Source organism: Cetorhinus maximus, chromosome 26 (genome assembly GCF_964194155.1).
Source record: "Cetorhinus maximus chromosome 26, sCetMax3.hap1.1, whole genome shotgun sequence".
NCBI classification, from domain to species: domain Eukaryota; kingdom Metazoa; phylum Chordata; class Chondrichthyes; order Lamniformes; family Cetorhinidae; genus Cetorhinus; species Cetorhinus maximus.
Genome location: NC_135904.1, coordinates 4,828,566 through 4,854,920, shown reverse-complemented (window position 1 = coordinate 4,854,920; position 26,355 = coordinate 4,828,566). Strand labels below are relative to the sequence as shown.

Below are 26,355 nucleotides of genomic sequence, written 5' to 3'. Positions count from 1 at the left end.
CCTCTCCCCCACCCCCCCACCTCCACCACCACCACCCCCCCCCCCATCCCTCCCTCCCTCCCTCCCCATCACTCCCCGGCAAATTGTCCCTTGTTATCTTTCACCGGCCACTCAGAGACCAGTCTTGGCCTTAATGAAGGGGAGAATAGGCTTTTGAGTGGCCTACTCCCATTCCTACATCCCTACCAAGTTGTGGGGGGGTGCTGGTGGTGCGGGGAAGGGGAAAGTTAAAATTAACCCCTTGATTTCAGCAGAGTTAGGATGTAGGGAGGTGCAAGGATATAGAGAACACACTGTTTGAAATTTAGCAGAAATAAGAGGAAAGTTCACAGGAATGTATGCCAAAGTAGAATTGATAAATTAGAAAGAGTCGTTAGGTTGTGAAATGACATTTTTTATTTAATTTTACACAATAAGCTTTGCAAAATCATTCAGTTTAATATATAAAATATCAAAATAATTTTCAGAATTCAACTTATATACAAACAAGGAAAAAGTACTTAAATTAATATAGTTTTTAACAAGACTTCTCAAGAGGAGGCTGGGAGGTTCTAATGTTGCCATGGAAACCAAGAGTCCAGCTGTAGATTCTCTGCATTCTCTGCGAAACTCTGTAAAAAAGAGAGAACATTTAGCGATGAGGAAAGACCGTGAGATATGCATAAGGTGCAATATTTATCCCCGAGTTGTTCAGCCACCCATCCTCTCCTGAACTCTCTGGCTCTTGTTGCCTCCACAGGCAATGGCAGCCTGTCCAGTGCCCACTCTCCCTGAGGGAGCCCAGGGAGTGCAATAGCATGGAAGGCATCACATCCAAGCCCAATCCTGGCCTCAGTCAGTGGGCAGCGCGGAGCTGGAAACGCAGCGATGTTTTATTCCTCCCTCTCTTGCCTTGGGATGCTACAGACAATCAAGTTACACCCACTGTCATCCGGGGTGAGTTCAGCCAGTACTCAGGTGATTGAACACCAAGCTCTGAGTGACTCAGACATCATGCATTTGTCAGCTAAGACACTCTCGTTTACAATAATAGACTTGCAAAATGTTCCAAAACTCTTGATTTACTTTGGATTTATTTTTTTTTATTTTTAATAATTCTTACAGAAGAGGTGAGTTTTAATGTGGCTTGGTAGCTGCCACAGACATCACAAATGAATTGAAATGGCTGACATACCTGACAGAGTGTTACATCCTGGAAATCTGCTGGCACACACGCTGGTGAGGCACTCGTCGAGTGGTCCTGACAGCAGCCCAAGCCCTGTGGGCACACCTGGCACCTGCCCTCAGCAGCGTCTCTGCCCTCGGACGGGCTCTCCTCGCTCAGTCTCAGCAGCTCAGTCAGGTGCGAGATGTAGCGAATGGTCAGGCGCAGGGTCTCCAGTTTGGTCAGGCTCTGACTCACCGGGGCCACTGACGGAGGCAGGTAAGTCCTCAGGTTGTGCAGGGCCTTGGCCAGGCCCCTCATCCTCAGCTTCTCCCTCTCGCTGGCGCTTTGCCGCTGCCTCCCTGGGTAGCGTGACCTGGTCTTTCTCATCCGCTGCCCCGACTCCAGCCGCTCCTCTGGCGGAGAAGGGAGGCTCCCGGTCTCACAGGAACTGCTGTAGGCTTCCTGGCTGGATGTGCAAGGTACAAACGGAGGCGAAAATCTGCACGAGTCAATGGACGATACTGGAGAGAGGCTGTGTGACGTGGAGTCAGTGAAACTGTCGGACTCGGAGCTGAAACAATTCCAATCTGATAGCCCATTACAGTCAGGTTCTGAAGGGACACAGTTCCAATATGTGAATCCTTCATGGCCAAGCTCTGAAATGACGGGGTTCCAGTCAGAAAGTTCATCAGAGTTAACGTCATTTGTGAACATCGTGTAGTCTTGATACTGAGGCACAGGAATCTCCATTTCTCAGTTCTTTCTTCTCAAGTTCCTCAGAAACTCTTTTCCTCAGTGTGACTATGACTGGACTGCAGGCAGGGCAAGAGCTTTTCTCAACTTAAAGCAGCATCTGTTCCTTTTTATTCTCCCTCCAGAGTCATGAAGTAACACTTTTACACGCACTATCTCCACATCAAAGACAAGGCTGTGACACCATCAGCTTAGAGAGTGAGGACTGAGGTGGAGAGGAGAAAGTGTCAACTTTTACACAAGGAAGTTTGGTCCGGATCAGATTGCGACACATTTTAGAATCACTGAGTTCTCTTTCAATTTTTATCAAGTGGATTAAATATAACTGGCTTTAAATATATTCAGGTTTCTGGTATTACTAGGCGTAAAGCTGATCAAATACAGCAGACAATACAATTCCAATACATTAGGAAACTTTCTTGGCATCCGGGAGTAATTTTATAACTTTGCTCTGCCAACTCTACCCAATTGTCCTGGAGATGCCCTGAATAGGGCACTCATCTCCTGGGCACTGCTAACAACACAGAGGATACGCATTTGAAAAGGAGGAATATAAAAGGATCCGGAAAAATGGGGTACAGGAGAGAGTCTGCTGTCTGCCATCAACATTGTGCACTTTTATGTAAAGCATTGCGTGAGGTTGTAATTAGATTCCTTATCATTACCACACATAGAACCATAGAAAAGTTACAGCACAGAAGGAGGCCATTCGGCCCATCTTGTCCATGCCAGCCCGAGGACACCCAGGTTCCCTTTCTAATCCCACCTTCCTGCACCCGACCCATAGCCCTGCAGCTTACAGCACTTAAGGTGCAGATCCAGGTACTTTTTAAAAGAGTTTAGAGTTTCTGCCTCTACCACCAACTTGGGCAGCGAATTCCAGACACCCACTACCCTCTGCACAAAAAAGTTCTTCCTCATGTCCCCCCTACACCTTCTGCCACTTATCTTGAATCCATGTTCCCTGGTTCTAGAATTCTCCACCAAGGGAAACAATTTTATCCTGTCCACTCTATCTATTCCCCTCATAATTTTGTACACCTCAATCAAGTCACCTCTCAGCCTTCTTTGTTCTAAGGAAAATAACCCCAACCTATCCAATCTCTCCTTGTAGCTACACTTTTCTAACCCTGGCAACATTCTTGTAAACCTCCTCTGCACTCTCTCCAGACCTATTACGTCCTTCCTGTAATGTAGTGACCAGAACTGCACACAATACTCCAGTTGTGGCCTCACCAGTGTTTTATACAATTCCAACATTACATCCTTACTTTTATATTCTATACCTCTGCCAGTGAAGGAGAGCATTCCATTTGCCTTCTTTACAACCTTGCCTACTTGAACTGCTGCCTTCAGGGACCTGTGTACTTGTACGCCAAGATCTCTCACTTCATCTACCCCTCTTAGTATATTCCCATTTATTGTGTGATCCCTGTAACTGTTTGACCTCCCTAAATGTATGACACGTATGGAATCATAGAATGGTTATAGCACAGAAGGAGTCGATCATGTCCATGCCAGCTCTCTGCAATAGCAACTAACCTAGACTCCACCTCCCCCACTTTCCACCTAGCCCTGAATTTATTTCCCTCTCAGGTTCTTATCCATCCCCTTTTGAAAGGCACAATCGAATTTGCCTCCATTTCCCTTTCAGGCAGTGCATTCCAGAGCCACTCGCTGTATGAAAAGGTTTTTTTCCTCATGTTGCCTCTGGTTCTTTCGCCAATCACCTTAAATCAGTATCTTTTGATTCTTGACCTTCCCACCAATGGGAACAGTTTCTCCCTATCTACACTCTCTAGACCCCTCATTATTCTGAATACTTCCATCAAATGTCCTCTCAATGTTCTCTTCTCTAAATCATTTTTAGCAGTTAACAAACGTGCAAATCTAAAAAGACATTCCGTACGCAAAAAGGATAATCTGCTTGTTTCAGTGAAGCATTCCAGCAACAAAACATGTGCTTTGGCTGTTTTTCTCTATTGTAATTCACTGTTGTTGTGATTAGTAAGGAGAACAATCCCAGCTTCTCCAACCTATCCCTGTAACTGACATTCCTTATTTCTGGAACTATTCTTGTGCATCTTTTCTGCACCCTCTTCTAAAACATTGCATCTTTCTTCAAGTGCTGTGCCCAGAATTGAACACAATACTCCTGTTGAGGCTGCATCCAGCTGGATAAGCTACTTGTACCAACTTTCTCATCCAGTTTTGAACTTACAGTTCATAAAAATCAATGGTCCAATATCCACATTAGGGGATGCCTAAAGGGTTGGGTTGCCAACTTTGGGTGGTCGTGTTCCTGGAGTTACGTTACATGACCTCTTGCTGCTAACCATCACCCCCACAACTCCTGCCATTGGTCAGCCAACATGTCCATCCTCACAGTGCACTGTCTTCCCTCGCCAACTGGAAAGCAAATAGGCTCTTGATTACCCAAATGGGTGATGTTTGAGTGTCAGTCAAACAGCCTTTTCCGTCCATCCTCAATAATTTTCTAAAAAAAAAAATGAAAGTGTCCAAAATAAATTACTTTAAAAATCACACACAATGGGCTGAATTTTCCCCGTTCTTTGGAAATGGGCTGAGAGGCAGGAGTTCTGGCAGTATGGTGGGGTAAGGTGTTAGGAGGGGAACCCAATATCACTGTGGTATATTGCCAGCGACAGAAACTTTAGTGGTGCAGGTGCCCTCTGGGCAGCCTGGGGCCACTTAATTGCCCTTATGGACATTTTGAATTTTTAATAGGATACTCATAGCAGTGTCTCAGTGATTAATTCCTGGTGACGCCAGGACAATGCTGGAGGGGCTGGCAACACTACTTCGTGGTGCTTGGAATGCCACAGTATGAAAGTTTTAACGGCAGAGAATGTATGCAATATATGTAGAACAAGATTGAAGAAATGTCAGGTGAGACACTTAAGGTATTCAGTGAGAGGCACAGGGCGCAATCTTCCAAGACCCTGAACTGTACTTCGCACACACGGACCAGCTTATTGGCAAATTGTAGGTGCAGAGCCGACATTATAAAATCAGCTGCTGACTGTGTGTGTGAGCTTCCATATTGCGCACTGCAGAGAATATGGGAATGTACAGCGAGGGTGCAGGCAATTACTTCCTGCACATAACTGTTGAAAAGTTGTATGCTTTATTTTGTTTTTCCATTCTATAAGCACTTCCAACGAAAGGCGTAACATTATATAAACTATAGAAAAGGCCCTTTGAAAAATTACTCAGAACTTCTAGTGCTCAACTGGATTGATAGTAACATGACAAAGTCATTTAACGGCTCCCAGATAATGGGAGTCAACACCTAGGAAGTGTGATCACGTTACTCTCAGGGAAGCCAGGCTGATATTTACCCAGCTGTTAGGAGTTCAAAATGTCTCCAGCTGTTTTTATGTAGACTTTGCTTTAATTTGGATTCTTAAAGATGGGCCCATTAGCCACTGTTATTTCATAGAGGGGTAACAGCATAGGAGGAGGCCATTCAGCCCATCGTACCTCTGTTGCCTCTCTGAAAGAAATATCCATTTAGTCCCCACTGCCCTGCTCTTTCCCCATAGCCCTCCAATTTTTTTCCTTTTTGAATAGAAAACCAATTGCCCTCTGAGAGTTATAATGAATTTGCTTCACCACCCTTTCTGGCAAAGCTTTCCAGATCATAACTAGTATATAAGAAAATTCACTTCATCTCCCCCTTGGCTTTTTTGCCAATTATTTTAAATTGTCATCCTCTGGTTATCAACCCTCCTGCCAGTCGGAACAGTTTCTCCCTACTAACTCTAGTAAAAATCTTTTATCATTTTGAACACTTTTAATAAATCTCCCCTTAACCTTTTCAACTTTAAGGAGAACAATCCCAACTTCACTAGTCTCTCCACATACCTGATGTCCCTCATCTCTGGTAGCATTCTGGCAAATCTCCTCTGCTCCCTCTCCAAGGTCTTAACATCCTTTCTGAAGCATCCCTGAAGAGGCCAAACATCCTCACCGGCTGGTGGGAATCCCTGGCTTGTGACCGGCCTGAGTGGGGAAGGTTCATTTGGGAAGGTACCGAACACATCGAGAGATTTTGTCGGGAATGCGCAGAGGTGAAGCCGAGGCATCGGAGAGAGCGCAGAAACCTCCAAACACCTGGTCTGCCTAACCCTTCAAGCATCACCTGGGCCGCATGTGATAGAGTCTGCAGACCGCGCATCGGACTCATCAGCCATTTTGGAACCCATCGTCACTGGAGTGGAAGCAAATCACCCTCAATCCCGGGGGACAGCCTAAGAAGAAGGAATGTCCTTTAGACGATACTTTAATCGAGGTCGAACGGTGATTTATAAAGGTTTAACGTAACTTTCTTGCTTTTGTACTTAGAACCTGGAATCCCTCAGCTCTGGGGCAACTGGATGGAAGCAGATCCAGCAGTGTTCATTGTCTGGTTATAGTTTGAACTCTGGCGGAATTCCAATATAAAAACAGCTTCTACCAGGGGAGGGCACTTAAGGCCGTGTCAGAATGACATTTTTTACAGTGTGGTGGCGATTACAGGATTATGTGGGTGGAACAACACTCAAAATTGAGGGTGTGATAGTGTAGTGATTATGTTACTTGGCTAATAATCCAGAGAATTTAAGCTCATATCCCACCATGGAAGTTTGAGAATTTATTTACAAACATCTGGAAATCAAAACCCAGACTGGTAAAAGTGAAACAATTGAATTTTCATTTAAAAACCCTATTGGATCACTAATGCTCTCTATCAGGTCACTAATGTCCTTTAATGAAGGAAACCTATAGGTCTGACCTACATGTGGCACCGTAGTCTCATATTCCTGCTCTCTGAAGTGCCTTAGCAATATTCAGGCAATCGGAGATGGGCAATAAATGCCAGTGTTGCCAGCTGGCGATGCTCTCACCTCAAGAGTGGACAAAGAAATGTTTGATTCTCTGTTCTTCTTGGTTTTAAAAAGCCACAGAATTAATTGTGCTTTCTCCTGGTCACCTGTTGAAAAGGTTTTGCTCAGACATTGTTCTAAAATCAGTCAGTCAGTCACGATCAAAAATTGCAAAGGGCTCAGAAACTAACTATCTTTGGATTTGTATTGTTAACAGGCATAACTCTTGTTTCAAGTTTTCACCCTGCTCAACTCTCTGGGGGTCTAGCGAATTTAGTATACGAGGCTCCCTCGATTCAGAATCAGTACGTGTTCACTGTGTGCATATTGGTATTTGTTTCTCACCTTAACTGACCAGATCAAGCCCCACCAAATGTTCCAGCATTAGGATTCCGAGATCAGGTGCAAAATGGGTAAGGTACACAGGGTACAGCTCCTTCATAGCCCTGTTTATTTTGAATGGAAAACTACTTGGCTGAATTTTCCCTTTGGCGTGTGGGGGCATGTCCGTGTGTAAAATGACACGCAGTGACATCAGGCGAGCATCCCGATGTCACCGCGCACCGTCGCGATATTTCGCTGGGCGGGCGCGCGATCATGTCCGTTACGCGCCTGCCATTAACTAATGGGCCACTTAAGGCCCTTGAAGCGTCAATTGACGCCAATTTTTCGGCACCCGTGCGATCTTCGGCTCGGCGCACAGGCGCAATGGGCAGGCGGGTAGGAGACATTTGTATAAACCTCATCCACGGGCAGGATAAGAGGCCTCACTGGGGTCACGAATGTGCACAGTCAAGTATTTATTTCTGAAAGTTTTTGAAACTTGCCTGTGTGATCTGCAGTCCTTCAAAAAGCATATCAGCTACTTTTTCTGGACTCTTAACCCTCAGGTCAGCACTCTGCAGTGAGGAATGTTTTCTGGGCCTGCAGGTTTCAGGAAGCCTTCCCTTAGCCTGGGAATGGGAGCTGAACTGTCCACTGGAGGCAGCTCCTCTGAGGAGGAAGGGAGGGCTAGAAGAGGGAGGAAGACAGGAGTACACATTCAGCCTCCAGGGAGCCACCTTTGGGAGGCCAGGCGCAGGCACAAGGGGCGCAGGGTCAAGAGGTTGTCCAAGGTGGAAGGGGCCGCAGAAGATGCCACTATCCTGCTGCCAGGGTTTACAGGCGGCGAAGCAGCTACCTCAATATGACTGAGGTGCAGTGCCGAAGGAGGCTCCGTCTCTCAAGGGAGACAGTCAACTATATCTGTCAGATGATTGGCCCTGATATCTCCGCTGTGTGGGTGGACACCCCATGCCAGTGGCTCTGAAGGTCACAGCTGCCCTCAACTTCTATGCCTCTGGCTCCTTCCAGGGCTCGGTGGGTGATCTTTGCGGTGTCTCCCAATCAGCTGTACACACTTGTGTCAAGCAGGTTACAGACGCTCTGTTCAGACGGGCATTGACCTTCATCCACTTCCATTGGGACCAGGCAAGCCAGACATAGCGAGCCAGAGGCTTCGTGGCCATTGCTGGCTTCCCCCGTGTCCAGCTGGTCAGAATGCATCCTCAGGAAGCCCTGATGGGTCTCCTGGAGGACCCTCTCCACGAGACTTGCCACTCTCTCCATGGAGGTCGCATGATGCTCGGACATGAGGCTCATTGCTTCAGCGATAATCCGGATAGGCTCCTCCACCACGGAGACCAAGCCAAGCACAGCCTCATGTATCTCCCCCAGATGGTCCCGCACACCTGACTGCATTTCCTGCAGCTGCTGCGTTGCGGACGACTCCAGAGGCACATCATCAACCAGCGACTGAGCATGTGCCCGGTCCCCTGCAGTCCTCCGACTGTACACATGTGGCCATCAAGGCGCCAGCGGGTGAGTCCAGTGCCTTCGTCAACAGGAAGGGCTTCCACTCCATGAACGTGCAGATAGTGTGTGATCACAGGATGCAGATTCTGCAAGTCTGTGCAAGGTACCCAGGCAGCTCCCATGACGCCTACATCCTCAGACACTCCCAGGTTCCGGGGCTCTTCAGTGCTCCAGCCCGGCTGGATGGTTGGCTGCTGGGTGACAAGGGCTATCCCCTCAGAAGGTGGCTTATGATGCTTCTCCATCATCCAAGAACAGAAGCTGAGCAGCGGTACAATAGGAGCCAGGGTACCACAAGGGCTGTGGTGGAGAGAGCCATCGGTCTTCTCAAGGTGCGCTTCCGATGCCTGGACCGCTCAGAGGGTGCACTCCAGTATCCCCCAGATCGTGTGTCGCTGCTAGTGGTTGCTGTGCTCTCCACAATCTTGCACTGGAAAGGAGGGACACAGTGGACGATGAAGACATCGACACAGTGGCTGCGGCTGCACACGATGAGTCCAGCAGTGAGTCCGAGGATGAGCAGGCACAGGGACATGCTGAGGGGGTAGACGCTCACCTGGGCATACTCCAGGGAGGCAGGGACACCCGGGAGGCTTTAATCCAATGAACATTCAGCTAGCACAGCACACATGGACCTCCAGGACAAGCCTGGGTTGTAGGCTCCATACTCGATGTCTAAGTGCAAAATCTGCCTGGATAGGAACAGTCACTAAGGGCCTTGTTAATAAAGCTGAATATCCAACTAAGCCCTCATTACAGTTTTGGAAACCATACACATGCAGAAGAAAAGAGGCAACCTCGACCATGGTGACATATCTGAATTTATTCTGTCAAGCAAACAAATTCATTCCAATAAAAAGAGAATAGTGTTACCAAACAAAACAAATCATAAAGACCTCATCTCGGGCCAACACAAAAGCACCAGTGATAAACCCGTGGTGTGCCTAAGGTGCCTTATGTTTTCGTTTCCTGGTGCTATGTCTCGGTGCTGCCCCATCGCTGGGGCTGGCATCTGAGCCAGCCTGCTGACTCTGCTGTCCTGTTGGCTTCGATGACCTTGGCGGGGGTCCTCTGGCCCGTGGAGCCTGTGCTGGCCCCGCCTGGGAGGGAGCTGCCAGTTCCACAGCTGGTGTCTCCCCAGTCGCAGCCTCACCGGATGCTACGGTCACTGGCAGAGGGGCAGAGGAGCTGCTGCCCTCATCCCGAACACCCTGAGAGGTGCCCACAGAGACGCCAGGCAGCTGCTGTGCCAATGTGAGGTCACCTCGGACCTCCCTGCTCACTGTGAATGGATGGGCATCGAGCTGGGAAAGTCGAACTATCTCCCACACTGGCACTGACCAGCTGAGGTCAATGCCGATGTGAGGGCTTGCTGGTCAGAGCACATCCCCAGGAAGCCCTGATGGGTCTCCTGGAGGAGCCTCTCCAAGAGACTTGCCACTCTCTCCATGGAGGTCGCATGATGCTCGGACATGAGGCTCATTGCTTCGGCGATAATTCGGATAGGCTCCTCCACCACGGAGACCAAGCCAAGCGCAGCCTCATGTATCTCCCCCAGATGCTCCCGCACACCCGGCCGCATTTCCTGCAGCTGCTGCGTTGCGGACGACTCCAGAGGGACATCATCAACCAGTGACTGAGCAATTGCCCGGTCCCCTGCAGTCCTCCGACTGCTGGCGCCATGGGCACTTTCTGTCTCTGCCAGCTCCTCCAGTGACTGTGAAGTGCCCTCACCGCTGTGCCCTGGGACACTAGCCAATGATCTAATTCCCACCGAGGTGCTAGTATCTGCGCTGGTGCCTGCCTGGCAGAGATGGTGTGACACTGCTGAGACATCAGGCCCCTCAGGTGTGAGAGGGGGTCTCTGCTGCTCCCGGCCCTGCTCCACTGATGCTGAAAGGAAGAACAAGGACAGTGGATCAGTTAATGTGGATCATTATGCGCTCATCCTTCCATAACCAATGGTCAAGCCATGTTGCAAAATTAAATCAATTAACATTCAGCAGTGCCATGGCTGTGGGGAGGACAATGCTGACCTCACTGTTGGGCATAAATACCTGGCCGTGGCACCCCAGCCTCACCAACACCAGTGGGCCTGGACGCATGGCACCTCTCCAGATCCAGGGCCTTTTGCTCGAAGCAGCTAAGAATGGCGATCTGCGCCTGGCCACCACCAGTCCTTACATGCTCAGCCGCGTTATGAATATTCTTCTCCTGAAAATGAGAGATGAGTAATGATTAGTGAAAATTGTACCTGGACCCTCTTCGCGGACGGCCCACCCCAACCAGAGTGGGACATTGCAGGGCTCCAGTGCCTCCTCACCCCGCTGCTGCCGAACATTCACACAAAGATGCCAGGCCTGTCCCCCCGACTTGGACACATGCTGCCTACATCACATTAGATACCACACGGTCTAACCTTCCATAGCAAGGAGGCGCAAGCACATGGAGCGCAGAGGGCAGCAGATCGATCGGTGCCAACGCCACCTTGAAGCTCCCCTCCCAGCATCTCATCACCCTGACTTGGACATGTCCTGGAGTTCCACCTCTGCGCCCAGGTGCAGCTCCTCCAGGTTGTCTCCAAACCAGTCATGTGGGCCTCAGTATAACACATGCGACAGCGGCAAAACCCATCTCTTCACCACCCTCTCAGGCTGACCTCAGAATGGGCAATATCTGCTGGCCCACCCAGCAAAAGACACATGTCATCAACGATTCAATGCAGTCCCTGCATTCAGACTTGGGGTGTGGGGGAGGGGGGAAACCAGGGGGTAAAGCTGACCTGCTGGGTTAAATGCCCAATGCCAACATGGTCCTCATCCTTCCTGAGTGCAACAAGTTGTTGAAGCGCTTGCGACGCTGGATCCAGTTGCTCCGCACCACATCGCGGGAGCTCACCACCCCTGCCACCTCCTCCCAGGCACGTCTCGTCATGTGGGGGGGGCCTCCTCCTCCCATCCTGGGGAACCAGCACCTCCCGCCGGGCTGCCACCTCTTCGAGGAGGGCAGCAAGGCAGTCATCTGAGAAATAAGGGGCACACTGTCTCTCCCCTGCCCTACCCTCCAGCCTGGCTTGCTCCCAGAAGCCCTCCGGTGAGCCCTTCCACTTGACATTGGGAGCAGCCTTGCAAAGGCTGCCAGGTTTCTGATAAACAGGTCACCCGGCGGACAATGCACTACCGCCGCCGCCCGCCCACTCCCGCTGTCCTCGGGAGTCGGGCATTACGCTGGCCGGGCCTTCATTGGTCACGGGTGGCGGTCGGGTCCACACCCGCCCGTGGCCCCTCCCACTCCACCCCCCCCACCCCCCTGCACCCCGCACACCCCCCGACAAACAGAAAATTCAGCTGCTTGTAAACTTTTAAATTGGAAGCACCTTGTTCCTATTGCGCCCATCTGATGAGAGCTTTGGAGTCAATTTTGCCTACGCCAGTGTTGAAGTGGAATGGGCAAATGTGAGTGGACAAGGGTTTGACCCCATGATTTGACATAAAACAAAGGAAAGATTTGCATTGATATAGCACCTTTCGCAATCTCCAGCCATCTCAACACGTTATACAGTCAATGAAGTACTTTTGAAGGGTATTCACTGTTGTAACGTGGGAAACGTGTATCTAGTATCTGAGATTGTTCTCCAGTGACCCCTGGGGGGGGGTCATGGTTCGGAGGCTTCAGCCATGATGTTGGCCCCTCCCCCGCCCGCCCACATCCCCCCCCGACCCTTCCCGTTGCTGATGGCGGTTACAGTCCAGGCTCACACTGAAAGCACGTAATACCCTCTTTCAGTCAGTCCCTGTTGTCTGCGTAAGTCAACTCTTTAATGTTGTGGGGCAAATCCAGCCACAGGGAATCTGTTAACCTCTCACATGTGCACTTCCTCTGAAGCAAAGCTCATCCGATATAAAATGGTGGTGATGACAGGAGCCGTGAACCTTCCCCTGGCACTTTCACCAGCTGGATTTTTCGTGTCTCTGCTGCCAAAGGCAGCGGTTCCTTCATGCTACAGAACTCAGAAGTCTTCGTCGCCTCCAGAGATATCCCTGAAGCATAAAGGAGGCTTTACTCAGAACAAAGGATTAAAGAAAGACTAAAAAAAGACTTGCAAATATATAATGCATTTCATGAGCACTGGACCTCTCAAAGCACTTTAAGGTGTCAGGATTCAATCAGTGTTTATGTAACACCTCCACGGTATCACTGGCACTTGTACAAACAGGATGGCAGCTAGTATGTGTCACAGGACAGCTTTGATTGGGGGAGGGGTGGGGTGGTGTTGAGGTTTGAAACTGAGCTGAATGTTTGTGCTCCTCTAGTCCCAATAATATTTAGCCTTTCAGAGACCCATTTGGATCAATAGCTTCAATCTGGTGCAGCATTTTCAATTTAAGCCTTGGGATAAGGACATGCTATAGTGGTTCACGAAAGTGGCTCAGAGACACCTTCTCAAGGGATGGGCAATAAAAAATGTTGGCCAAGCCAGCGATGCCCACATCCTGTGAAAGAATAAAAAAAATCTCCAGAAAGGTAAAGGCTAATAATACTGGCCATAACAGATCTAATACTTGATAAATCTAAAATGTAATAACTTGCATTGTTATAGCACTTGCCCTTAACATGGTACAAACTACTAAGGGCACTTCACAAGAATATTATAAAAACAAACTTTGTCACTGAGCCACATAAGGAGATATTAGGTCAGCACTTGTTAGAGGTCAGTGTTAAGGAGCATTTTAAAGGTGGAGAGAGAGGTAGAGAGGCAGAGACGGTTATGAAGAGAATTCCAGACCTCAGAACCCGGACAGCTGAATGCACCACCGCCAATGGTGGAGCGATTAAAATCAGACCTGCACAAGTGGCCAGAATCGGAGGAGCGCAGCTATCACTCAGCGTCATGGGGCTGAAGGGGGTTCCAATGAGGGGCAGGGCCATGGAGGGATTTGAACACAAGGGTGGACATTTTAAAACGGAGGTGAGGCCAAACCAGAATCCACTGTAGGTCAATCAAAATGGGGGTAATAGGTGAACAGGACAGTGTGCGCTTTAGACATGGACAGCAGAGTTTCGCATGAGCTGAATGTGAGGATGGGAGATCAGCCATAAAGACAACAACAACAACAACTTATATATTTGTATAGTGCCTTTAACATAATAAAACACCCCAAGGCAATTTACAGGGAATAATGGGGAACATTTTCCCCCCCCCATCGGGGGGGATGTGCAGGAGATGGCGTGGGCGGGTTGGGGGCGTGCCGCCATTTTATGTGGGCGGGCCAATTAAGGCCTGTCCAGCGTGAAGTCCGCTCGGAAGCGCTGAGCGATCCCTCTGTAAGTGAGTGGGGGGAGGGTTCCCTGAGCCGGGAGTCCGCTCTTTTGAGCGTGTGCACGATAGAGCGCCCAGATCTTCCTGGGGCAAGGTGCTGCCTCAGGGAAATCGCTGGAAGTTTCAAAAGTTTTTAGAAGTGTGAAAAAAAATCCCTGTCGTGTCCCCTCATGTGACACTGTCATATGAGCTGGGACATGTCAATTTCTTTTATTTCAACATTTTGTAAACATTTAAAATCCCTCATGAAACCTCATCCTGCCCGTGGATGAGGTTTCATGTCTTTTCTGAAGCCATCCAGGGCTCCCGGCCTGCCCGCCAACCTTAAGATTGGAGGGGCAGGTCCATTGATGACCTCAATTACTTTATTAATGGCCTTAAGTGGCCGTTGACAGTGCGCGCTGACCTGAAAATGTAAATGACGCGGGGTGATGTCGGGACACCTGCCCGCTCACCAGCCAGAAGATGCAGACCCATAAAACAAAATATGACACCAAGCCATGAAAGGAGATATTACACCAGATAACCAAAACCTGGGCCAGAAGTCCTTTATCGGAGCATCATAAAGGACAAAATTATGGTAGAGAGGTGGAGAGATGTAGAGAGGGAATTCCAGAGCTTAGGGGGCCTGGGCAACTGAAGGCATGGCCACCAATGGTGGAGCAATTAAAATTGAGGATGCTCAGGAGGCCAGAATTAGAGGAGGGCAGATATGTTAGAGTGTTGTGGGGCTTGAGGAGATTACAGAGCTAGAGAGGGGCGAGGCCATGGAGGGATTTGAAAACAAGGATGAGAATTTTAAAATCAAGACGTTGCTTGACCAGGAGCCAATGTAAGTTGGTGAGTCCAGGGGTGATAGAAGAATGGGACTTGTGTAAGTTAAGACATGGGCAGCAGAGTTTTGGTTAACCTCAAGTTTACAGAGAGTACAATGTGGGAGATTGGCCAGGAACATTAGAATAGTCAAGAGTAGAGGCAACGAAAGGCATTGATGAGGGTTTCAGCAGCACATGAGCTGAGGCAGGGCCAGAGTCTTCTTCACATCCAGGAAGGGGCCTCTTTGCACAGAGTGCAATGGACACTGAGCAAGGGGAGAGAGCAGAAGATTAGAGAGGGAGCCAAAGGCACAGTCAAAGGGGAGTGAGTTGGGGAAGTTTTTGAAAACAGTGGGGGGAGGGGAGAGAACTGGGTAGGGAGGATCCGAAAGGGCAGAAGCACAGTGGCCAAGCAGCCACTGCTGGTGAAGCCAAGGCAGTGAAGGGTTGGGTTGTGGTTGGGTGGGTATATGAGAAATTTGCATACAGTAAGAGCAGAGGGAACAAGAAACGAAGAAGCTTGGTGTTAGGCTCAATAGAGGGAATGAGGGATGAGGAATGGTTTGTGTTAAGAGGATTGGAGTGAAGAGAGGGAGGTCAGGAGGGACCAGTGCTACAGGACCAGAGGCTTTATGAAGGTAGGAGATCACTCAAGGAGTGTGGGGTGAGGCCCTGGAGCAATCTGAAAATGAGGACAAGTAATTTGAACTTGACAGGCTGGGGCATGGGTAGGTTGGAGGCTGCATGGGAGCAGGTGACTTATGTCAGTGGGGAAGTAGGTTACAGAGCTTTGGATGGATTGGAGGCTGTGGGGTGATTGAGGAAACAGCAAAGTTTCATAAAGAAATGCTTTTCAGAAAAATCGTACAGTAAAAACAGTGCAGCGAGTTCTATTGGCTGGTTTATGACAGGTGTATTGTCCAACATCAGCTGATGGGAATCTGGAATGCAACTTTTTTAAAATCAGTGGTGGATTCTGGAGCTAAGGCAATGTCATTGAAAATCCAGAAATGGGTCTGAACTTAAGTGTTACATATTAGCGAGGCCCAGGGTATGGATTGAGATGGGGTAGTGAATGTTCTTTGCCTCAGCTAAGTCAATTGTAGTTCATAACCAGCCCCTAGCCCCTCCCCACCAACTCCACCCCCAAAGTTGCAGCTATGCCCTGTGCCAAACCATATCCGACGACTTGTGTTGGAAGTTTCTTATCCATGGATGCTTTGCAAGGGCATGATCTGAGATTAGACTTGGCTGTGATAGTGCAAACCCATTCCCCCCATAACCACCACCCCCCACCTGCCCCACCACAGTCAAATATTCTACCAACATTCATTATCTATCCAGACTCTCAGAAGACCCAAGACCACTTGAGCAAAGGTAGCAGACAAGCAACCACCATCTTTAGAATCTGTGTTCCAACCAAAGTCAGTGACTACAGGAGTGAGAAGGAGAATAACTGGGTTGTCAGGTGTTGGGGGGCGTGGGGTGGAGGAGGTCTTGGGGTTTGTGAAATTGAGACTAAGTGTGAAATGGGCAGCAGTGAATCATCAACTGAGTTGCACACACTGAAGATCTTTTTTACTGACTTTGGCTGAATCAAAAGTCCCAGGCAGTTTCCGACCGGCTGCTTTGCAAACTGTCCATTTCGCACTTTCAACAGGGACCAATCTCAACTCCCCCCTCCCCACCCCACCACAACCCAGAGTACAAGATGAGTTAGGTCGCATTTTACAGGCCAAATTAATGTCAGGGTTCTCTGGGAAACTGACCTGACTTAATTAGATTCAAATTCAGTCCATTTGTTGATTTTCGAAAGGAGATGTGAGAGTCCGAGGGGTAGCCCTCAGCGTGGGCCGTGTTTATTATGCGATTTCAGGGCCCAGGCGCCTGGTCTTCCCTGCAGCCGGGACCACAGCTGACAGCTTGATCTGAAAGCTTTTATCCTGCTGTGTTCAATCAGCCACTTGGTCCAGGCACACTCCACAAGGCAGCACACTCCAATCGGTGAACAGCAGGAGATCTCGCCCTCAGCTATTTATTTACTTTATGCAAAGGTTAACCCATCACAAGAGCATTGAGCTTTATTATGAGGGAATTACAGCTAGAATCTGGACTGTTAAAAGAGTAGCATCTTTATTCAGAGCCCTAAAGGCACTGGCTGGCTTTTGCAAGGGATGCCTTATGGTGTCTCACCCAGACGAGTCAAAATGCAGACAGGCTATGCAGCTACTGAAGGCGCCACAGTTAAAGTCTCAATTCTGTCCTCTTTAACATGCACACAGACATCATGAACCTTTTATAAAGGATCATTAGATGGTGATCAGGCACAGGTGTAGGCACATTACAGGGCAAAGGGGAAATGTGAGGTAAACGTTTCACTAACATGATGTTAGGATGAGTTAAATTTTCCTCGTTTCCATCTCCAAATCCCTGGTGTGCCCTCAAGGTCCTGCCCTTTAACTCTTTGTATGTAGTAACGCTGAGAATGGGTTCTCTGCTCTGTCTCAGAGTTACTGACAGTAATTGTAGCTGCTCTGACCCCATTAAATTATACATTGAACAGGGATCAGAGGAGATAGACAGAAACCAGTGGGGGAGTGTAGGACAATGGGACATAACTTTATAATCAGTGCCAGGCCATTCAGGAGAAAAGTTAGGAAACACTTCTTCAACGAAGGGTGGTAGAAGTGTGAAACCTTCTCCCACAAAACTCAGCAGATGCTAATTCAATTAATAATGTTAAATCTGAGATCAATATATTTTTGTTAGACAAGGATATATGGATATGGAGTCAAGGCAGGTGGATCGAGTCAAGACCATCCATGATCTCAATGAACGGCAGAATAGGCTTGAGGGGCTGAATGGCCTACTCCTGTTCCTAGAGTCAGCCCAAGTAACGCTTACACCCCTGTGGGATTTTCTTCTGCCCTGTTCCCACTACTAGGACAGTGAATTCCCTTTCCCAACGACCCTGTGTGTGTGTGGTTGTTTGAAAGCCACAACTCCAGTTTTGATATCCTGTACCCTTTGCCAATGGCTGAGAGACTTGGGAAATGAAAATTCTTGGTGGATAGAAAAAACAGCAGCTGACATTACCTCCAGCAACATTTATTGAGGCAGTAAGGATATTTTATTCCTTCAGATGGGCAGCAGTGCCTCATCTGCCAACAAGGGCGAGGTTAATATTGCCGAATTCATCTATACAGGGCTGTGGGGAAGATAGGCAAGAATTGCTCAGTTCAGTATGCAGAGCAACGCTGTAAATAAAGGGGTGAAAATTTCCCCTGCTCACTCTCTGCATCAAAATCCTCTATTACTTTTCAACATATCTACAATTTCACTAGATAATATCAACATGGCTGCACTCACGATTTTGCTCCATTTAGTAAGCAAATTGGAGTCCTTACTCTCTTCCAACATTGGATTTACTCCTTCACCACTCCCTCCTGATACTAGGTTCCTCCTCATTTCCCATTTCCTGACGTAGGCTACTCCCTGTTTCCTTGCACCACCCTTAGGAGACATTGCTTTACCCAATGCAGTCCTACTTCCAGGCCTTTCACCTCATCAACTCCCTCATCTGCTTTCAAAAGCCTTCCGAGAACACTATGCTTTGGCCCTGGTTTCAGTCCCTCTCCACATCTTTATATTACCTCATATTTCTCTCCTGCTAGGCAGGAGATCTACTGCTGATTTTTCCCTCTGTCCCGTGAACTTGGAGGCATCTCCATATTGGAGAGGAGTGCTGGAGAAATGTAATTATTACTCATCCTCTGGATCATTGATTCCTTGGCTCTATTCTCCTTTAGCTTCCCAGATTCAGGATGATCCCAAGGTCTGTATTCAGTAACTCCCAAATTTACACCTCAGCACCTACTGACAGCCTATATAAACATGGTTTCTGGATCTGAGGGTGTGAAGCCCATACCGGGTGACACTTGGCAATGCAGGTGCTGTGTGAATTGCCTGCAGTTCCTCGTGACACCAATCCTACTCGTGTCAAACAGAAACCAAGTCTTCCCGACTGCCACACCGCCCTGAAGTCATGGAGCCCCAGCAACATCACATCAGGTTCCAGTCACCCAGCACTGTCACCATGAGTGTTTAACACTAACTTGATACCTGTCACAATTTTTTAAAATTAATTTACGGAAAGTGAGCATCGCTGGCCAGGCCAGCATTTATTGCCCATCCTTAATTGCCCTTGAGAAGGTGATGGTGAACTGCCTTCTTGAACCAGTGCACTCCATTTTGGGGGAGGCAGTGGCATACTGGTATTGTCACTGGACGAGTTATTCAGAGACCCAGAGTAATGTTCTTGGGACTTGGGTTCGAATCCCACCACGGCAGATGGTGAAATTTGAATCCAATAAAAACCTTGAATTAAAAGCCCGATGATAACCACAAAACCATTGCTGATTGTCGTAAAAACCCATCTGGTTCACTCATGTCCTTTAGGGAAGGAAATCTACTGTCCTTACCAGGTCTGGCCTACATGTGGCTCCAGACTCACAGCAATGTGGTTGTCTCTTAAATGCCCTCTAGCAAGGGCAATTAGGGATGCGCATAAAATGTTGGCCTAGCCAGTGATGCCCACATCCCATGAACAAATAAAAAAAATGTGGTGTAGGTACACCCAAAGTGCTGTTAGGGAGGGAGTTCTAGGATTTTGACCCAGCGACAGTGAAGGAACAGGGATATATTTCCAAGTCAGGATGCTGCGTGACTTGGAAGGGAACTTCCAGGTGTCGGTGTTCCCATCTATCTGCTGCCCTTGTCCTTCTAGATGGTAGCAGTCATAGACTTGGAAGGTGCTGACTAAGGAGCCTTGGTGAGTTCCTGCAGTGTATCTTGTAAATGGTATACACTGCTGCTACTGTGCATCGGTGGTGGAGGGAGTGAATATTTGTGGATGGGGTGCCAATCAAGCAGGCTGCTTTGTTGTGGATGGTGTCAAGCTTCTTGAGTGTTGTGGGAGCTGCACTCATCCAGGCAAGTGGAGAGTATTCCATCACACTCCTGACTTGTGCCTTGTAGATGGTGGACAGGCTTTGGGAGTCAGGTGGTGAGTTACTCATGCAGGATTCCTAGCCTCTGACCTGCTCTTGTAGCCATAGTATTTATATGGCTGGTCCAGTTCAGTTTCTGGTGAATGGTAACCCCCAGGATGTTGATAGTGGGGGTTTCAGCAATGGTAATGCCATTCAATGTCAAGGGCAGTGGCTAGATTCTCTCTTTTGTTGGAGATGGTCATCACTTGGCACTTGTGTGGCACTCATGTTACTTGCCACTTGTCAGCCCAAGCCTGGATATTGTACAGGTCTTGCTGCATTTGGGTATGGACTGCTTCAGTATCTGAGGAGTCACGAACATTGTGCAATGATCAGTGAGCATCCCCACTTCTGACCTTATAATGGAGGGAAGGTCATTGATGAAGCAGCTGAAGATGGTTGGGCCGAGGAAACTTGGACATTCCGAAAACTGACTTCCTGTCACAGTGCAGCCTTCCAAGGAAAGCCAAGTCCAGAACTACAAATGCTTCGATTCATTCAACAATGAGGAAAACATGTGAAGGCATTTCATAAATGAAGTAAGATAGAGGAATGGCTTTGAACCTTAGAAAGAGTGATTTGGCCAGGGAACCCTAATCTTGGTCAAAAACTTGGGTTTTGAGAAGTTTTTATTTAAGAGGAGATAGAGGGAGATATTGAGAGGTTCAGGGAGATCTTACCAGAGAATGAGGCTGCGTCCACCTGAACACTGCCTCCAACAGTGGACAGAGGGGAAGGTCAGTCAGAATAGCAAGGGATACAAGGTTGAAGGACGTTGTAGAGAACGAGTGGGTTAGGAGGAGGGGGGTGGTCGAAGAGAAGGATGGGAATTATAAATTTAACACACTGGGGGATAGGTGGTCAGAACAAGTCAGCAGGTATGGGTCAGGTGGACGATTAGGACTTGGTGCCAATACAGGTTTAAGGGTTTTAGTGACAGATGGGCTGAGATAGGAGTGGGGTCAGACAGTACTGCGCAGGTGGAAATGAGTATTATTAATGATCGAGTGAGGGGTTTGAAGGTCAAAGTGTTGAGACGCAGTGTATGGGGACAAGTGCCCTACGGGGGAAGCCCACACCCCATGAAGGGAATTTAACCTAGAACCAGAAATCCTGAAACCCCCTTCCAAGCAGCACTGAGGGTGTACCTATACCACATGGACTGCAAGAAGGTGGCTCACCAGCACCTCCTCTAGGGCAATGAGGGATGGGCAATAAATGCTGGCTTAGCCAGCGACGCCCACATCCCATGAAAGAATACACAAAAACCTTAACAGTGGCAAGCCATTGAACCATATTGGGGAAAAGGATTACAGCTGAACCAGTCTCTGAGAACACAGACACACACACACACACACACAGACACACACACACACACACACAGACACACACACACACACACAGACACAGACACACACACACACACACACAGACACACCATCCGACAGGGGTGACAGGATAATGATCACATTAGGAATCCCAGTTAATTTGTCCCCTCTTTCAGCTGAGGGCAGTGAAGCCTGATAATACTATTCCGGCTAACCCTCTATCAGAGATGGGGGCTGAATTTTACAGCCTTGGCGTGGCAGGGGGCGGGGCCGCAAAATGCGTCGAGCCGTTCAAAAGTCCATTGACTGCGGCGGGACTGTAAAACCCGGCCAGCCCCAGGATATAAACCAGGGGGTCGAACTGGGGATATTTATCGTGTGTGCATTCAATAGTGAGCCATCTGAGGGGTGAGGGAGGGAGGGAGGGGGGTGAAATGTGGCAGGAGGTCTCAACAGGAACATTTTCTTTCACGCAGAACAGGAAATGGTTAAATATTGTGACAAAGACCCTGGGTTGCTTGCTTCACTGAAGAACAAAGCCCAGGTACAGAAATAGGAAAAGAAAAATAGGCCTGCAGCTGTTCCAAGTGGGAGCAGACGGTGCATCATCTGACTCACGCTGAATCCACTCCTAACTACATCATCACATGCTGGCTGAAGCTGCACAGAACCTAATGGCCACTCGCCCTCTCTCATCAAACACATACAACAAAAGAAGCTAAGTGTAGAATCAAGACTGGTCATGCTGCATCCAGCAGCTTGTCATACATGATATTCCTACATTCTCAGCCAAATCCTTTGATTCTGAGAAAATTCCCCGCTTGCTCTCCCTCTCCCCCCTCTCTCTCTCTCTCTCTCTCTAACATTGCCTCTTCCCCACTTGCCGTGTGTGGCAGATGGTACTTCATTTGAGCTGCACAGTACATCAGAGCATATTAAGCAACCAGTCTGTAATGCTGATCCACGACGGGGCTCGGATATCGAGGTAAAACAATCTCCTCTCGTCATAAAGTTACACCTTCCCGACTGGAATTTACAGCCAAAGACGATCTCTTTCCGAGGGGAGGCTTCACTCCTGACTCGGGAGCCGGTCTCGGTTTGTGCCATTCAACCCAGGGCCGGGAAAAGTGTCAGCACAAAACCTTTGGAACGGGAGAGAAAACAGGAACAGCTGCTCATGTACCATCAGCATCATCCCTGCCACCTCCAACCCCGGTGAGCAGTTCTGTCATAACCATTAAAGTCACACGACTGAGGAGACGAGAGAAGAAAGAACGCCCGTTCGGTTCAATATCATGGATGTGTCTCTACCAAAGACTCTGCACCAGGACTACGTAACATCCTCAGAATACGGGACACTGAGACTCTGCAATTCTCTCAGTTCAGGGAGTAATGAACCAACAGAATGGAATTACAACAGCTCAGAGCCCAACTGCCTCACTGATTCCACATCTCACAGCCACTCACCAATCTCTTCCGTTGACTCTTGCAGATTCTCTCCTCAGTCTCTCCCTCGCACATCTACTCCAGGGGCCTATGGCCACCTGTGTAAAATTACCAGCCTTCCTTCACCCTCAGAAGACAGGCATGAGGAGGGTCAACAGATGAGGAAGATCCGATTGCGCTATCCAGGCAGAGAGAGGCAAAGTGCCAGCGAGAGAGAGAAACTGAGGATGCGGGGCCTGACCAAGGCCCTGCACAACTTGAGGACATACCTGCCTCCATCAGTGGCACCGGCGAGTCAGAGCCTGACCAAACTCGAGACCCTGCGTCTGACCATCCGCTATATCTCACACCTGACTGAGCTGCTGAGGCTGAGCGAGGAGAGCCCGTCAGAGGGTAGAGACGCTGAGGGCAGGTGCCAGGTGTGCCCACGGGACCTGGGCTGCTGTCAGGACAAGTCACACAGTCCCCCAGCAGAGTGTCTGACACGTCCGGATGACTCGATTATGAACAGTGAGGCCCGTATGCCATCAGGGTTTCAGGATATAACGCTCTATCAGGTACGTCAGCCATTTTACTGTGTTACTTGAGATGTCTGGCTGTTTGATTAACATCAAGTAGTTGTCAAGGCAAATGAAAATTCTTCTCAAGTAGAAAAAAATTAGTAATGAATGAAAATAAATCAGGAGAAATCTCATTCAAATGCATTGAGTGATGGCTTCATCTGCAACCCATCATTGTAAAGAGTGCAAGAGTTTCCCCCTCATGACAATACTGGTAACTGCACTGCATAGTGTGGTCACTCAGGGATCTCAGCCCAGTCTCTGGTCCTGTCTTAGGGGGCGGGTGGTGGATGGGGGGAGAGGTTTGTAACTGTCCCAACTCCCAAGAAAGATCAAAATCCACCTCCTGCTCACGAGCCAGTGACTCTTGCCAGGGGTGTGTATAAATGTCAAGGGACCGGAGCAAGCAGAGGCATTCCCTGTCATGCTTCAACACCCCGACACTAGGCTGGGAAATGAAGAATAACGACAGGATGATTACTGGAGGGAAACTGCACCGGTGGAATTGGACACAGATAAGAATCATTGCCTTCAGGCCAAGGGGCAAAGCGCAGCACAAAGTGCACCAGGGTCCCTGCATCATATCTGACCCACACCACCTAATGTAGCTAATAACCTGTCTCCATTTTTACAGAGTTTCGCAGAGAACAATGGGAATCTGCAGCTGGTCCCTTGGTTTCCGTGGCAACATTAGGACCCCTCTGGGCCTGACATATTCTGAGAAATTAGTCATTTGAAAACTATATTAAGTTAAGTATTTTTTCATGTAGATGTTTATTTTGTTAAGCCTGTGAAAATTATTTGATATATTTTTGTTATACTGGTTTTACTGTCTGTACATTTCGATGGCGAAAGAAAATAAAGCATTTTACGTTTGGTAATTTTGCCGTTTGTCTGCCTTTGAAATGAAGGCATGCGGGTAGGTCAGACACTGACCTTTCATCGCGTGAACCTGGGTTCAGACCCAGACGTCATCACATTACTCATGCGACAGGTCATCATAAACCAGCCAATGTTCAATAGGCATAAGGAACAAAGGAACAGGAGGAGGCCATTCAGCCCCTTGAGTTCTTCTACCATTCATGGCTGATCTGTATCTTCATTTCATTTCCTCGACTTGGTTCCATCCTTTCTTAACAAAAGCCCATCAGTCTCAGTTTGTAAATTTTCAATTGACCCCCAGCCTTTTTGGGGGAAAGAGTTCCAGATTTCCACTATCCTGTGCAGGGACAAGTACTTCCTGAGATCACTCCTGCTTGGCTTAGCTCTAATTGATGGCCGTCCTTTTGCTCTGGACTGCCCCGCCTCCCACAATACCATAAGAATGATCGCCCAGGATGCCATAAGTCACATGACAAAAGGTGGACTTAGGGGCGTTTTTAACCTTATCTGTGGAAACTGGGTGGTTGGCAGTTAAAATCGGCCAGATCTCTTACTTGCCCTGGAGTTGATCTGCCGTGATTTTAAATCACGCCACTGTGCAGACAGCAGGTACGCCCAATACCAGTGCCATCTGTTTAACACGACATCAGGTGCCGTTGGGACCTGACTGCAAGTTTTATGAGGGAGACTAAGAAAGAAATAACAGCGAGTTTCCCACCAGGATGACTCAACACCCAGGAGTGGAGAAAGGCCAGAATAGGCCCAAGAGGTAAGTTCACGTAATTCTCCCCCTTATTTCCTTGTGTGCTTGAAGGAGCAGCAGTGGGAATCTGGACAGCAGAGTTAAATGAGGTCCAGGAATTTAAAGCCTCAGGCCTCTCCTTTGCTGAAGTGGGTGACCTTTGGCTGACACCAAAATGCACCATCAAAAATTAGCTCCCCCGGTTAAAATTGGGGCTAAAGTATCAAACCCGCTCCACAACTTATCTATCGCTGCACTGTGGTGGGATATTCCAATCAGAATTTCCCTTGTTGACACTCCTGCCTCTGTTTTAAAGTGACAATGTTGTTTTTTGTTAAGTTGCTGTCCAGGATCAGTGGCCCGCTCCAGGATCACTCCCAAGAAATTTTGTACCACAGAGTGACGGGGCACAGGACACCCTCCTGCATTACTCATTTGGTGAGCTTCTACCAATTTATGAAAATTGCATACACGAAGAAACCCACTGGCTCATCCACTCTGCCCCTTTCCAGTCGCAATGCCCCGTCATCACAATACAGACCTATCTGTCCACCAATACTGCCAGTGAGAACAGAAACAAGTGGAACAGACAGAGAGTAACCCACCCATCTCACCCACCTACATCAGGCTGCCTGGCGTACATTTATAATATGACTGTAGGGTTGCCAACCCTTCAGAATTACCTTGGAGTCTCCAGGAATTAAAAACTAATCTCCAGGACACCACCGTGAACAACCAGCGAAAATCATCATAGCAATAATAGAATTATGGTTTTTAAACAAAAATTCCTTTGAACACTTTTGTTTATTAGTTATACAGGACAAAAGACTTAGAGCCAAGAATTATCCAATTGGAAAGCCAAAAGAGTCTATTGGCTTTTTGATTGGTGGAGTAAGGCAGTGCGCTGCAAGGATTGACATGTCTTTTTTTTTGTAAAAATATACTTTATTCATAAAAAATCTTCAATCACATTCAAAACCATTTCAAAAACAACATTACAAGGGTACAATCCAGGTTAAACTTTTACAAAATGTATCACCAGGTGCATCAGTACAAACAATATTACAATCATTTCCAGCCTTTCATTTTGATCTGTACAGCCCGAGGGGCTCTAAACAGTTCCCAGTCTCTCGGTGCGCTGTGGTAGAAAGGTCTTAGACAGCGACCCTTCCCCATTGCGCCTTTGCGGCAGCTGCCCCAAGCTTTAGTGCGTCCCTCAGCACGTAGTCCTGGACTTTGGATTGTGCCAGTCCGCAACAATCGGTCGGGGACAACTCTTTGTGCTGGAAGACCAACAAGTTTCGGGCAGACCAAAGCGCGTCTTTCACCGAGTTGATGATCCTCCAGCTGCAGTCGATGTTTGTCTCGGTGTGTGTCCCTGGGAACAGCCCGTAGAGCACAGAGTCCTGTGTCACAGAACTGCTCGGGATGAACCTCGACAGCAACCACTGCATCTCTCTCCAGACTTTCTTTGCAAAGGCACAATCCACAAGGAGGTGAACAACGGTCTCTTCCCCACCACAGCCACCTCGAGGGCAACGTGCAGATTGACATGTCAGTCGACCAAT

The 26,355-nt window shown here is 48.4% G+C and overlaps 2 protein-coding genes across 2 annotated transcripts; one reads left to right on the top strand and one right to left on the bottom strand.

Annotated features, from left to right (window-relative positions):
- Positions 1-376: 376 nt before the first annotated feature.
- On the bottom strand, positions 377-4,651 carry LOC144668153 (uncharacterized). Its single transcript, XM_078529907.1, has 2 exons — positions 1,175-4,651; positions 377-611 (listed from the first exon to the last, which is right to left on the bottom strand). The coding sequence occupies exons 1-2, from the start codon at positions 1,895-1,897 to the stop codon at positions 552-554; spliced, it is 783 nt and encodes a 260-aa protein (XP_078386033.1). The 5' UTR covers positions 1,898-4,651; the 3' UTR covers positions 377-551.
- Positions 4,652-22,102: 17,451 nt separating this feature from the next.
- Positions 22,103-24,042, top strand: LOC144668151 (uncharacterized). The gene is made up of 2 exons (XM_078529904.1): positions 22,103-23,160; positions 23,798-24,042. Exons 1-2 carry the CDS (start codon positions 22,453-22,455, stop codon positions 23,855-23,857), a joined length of 768 nt encoding a protein of 255 aa, XP_078386030.1. The 5' UTR covers positions 22,103-22,452; the 3' UTR covers positions 23,858-24,042.
- Positions 24,043-26,355: the final 2,313 nt, after the last annotated feature.

Coding starts and splice junctions, on each gene's coding strand:
- LOC144668153 (XM_078529907.1), bottom strand. CDS start 1,897: ATGGAGATTCCTGTGCCTCAGTATCAAGACTACACGATGTTCACAAAT. Junction 612..1,174: donor AGGATGTAACACTCTGTCAG/GTATGTCAGCCA, acceptor TCTTTTTTACAG/AGTTTCGCAGAGAATGCAGA.
- LOC144668151 (XM_078529904.1), top strand. CDS start 22,453: ATGGATGTGTCTCTACCAAAGACTCTGCACCAGGACTACGTAACATCC. Junction 23,161..23,797: donor AGGATATAACGCTCTATCAG/GTACGTCAGCCA, acceptor CCATTTTTACAG/AGTTTCGCAGAGAACAATGG.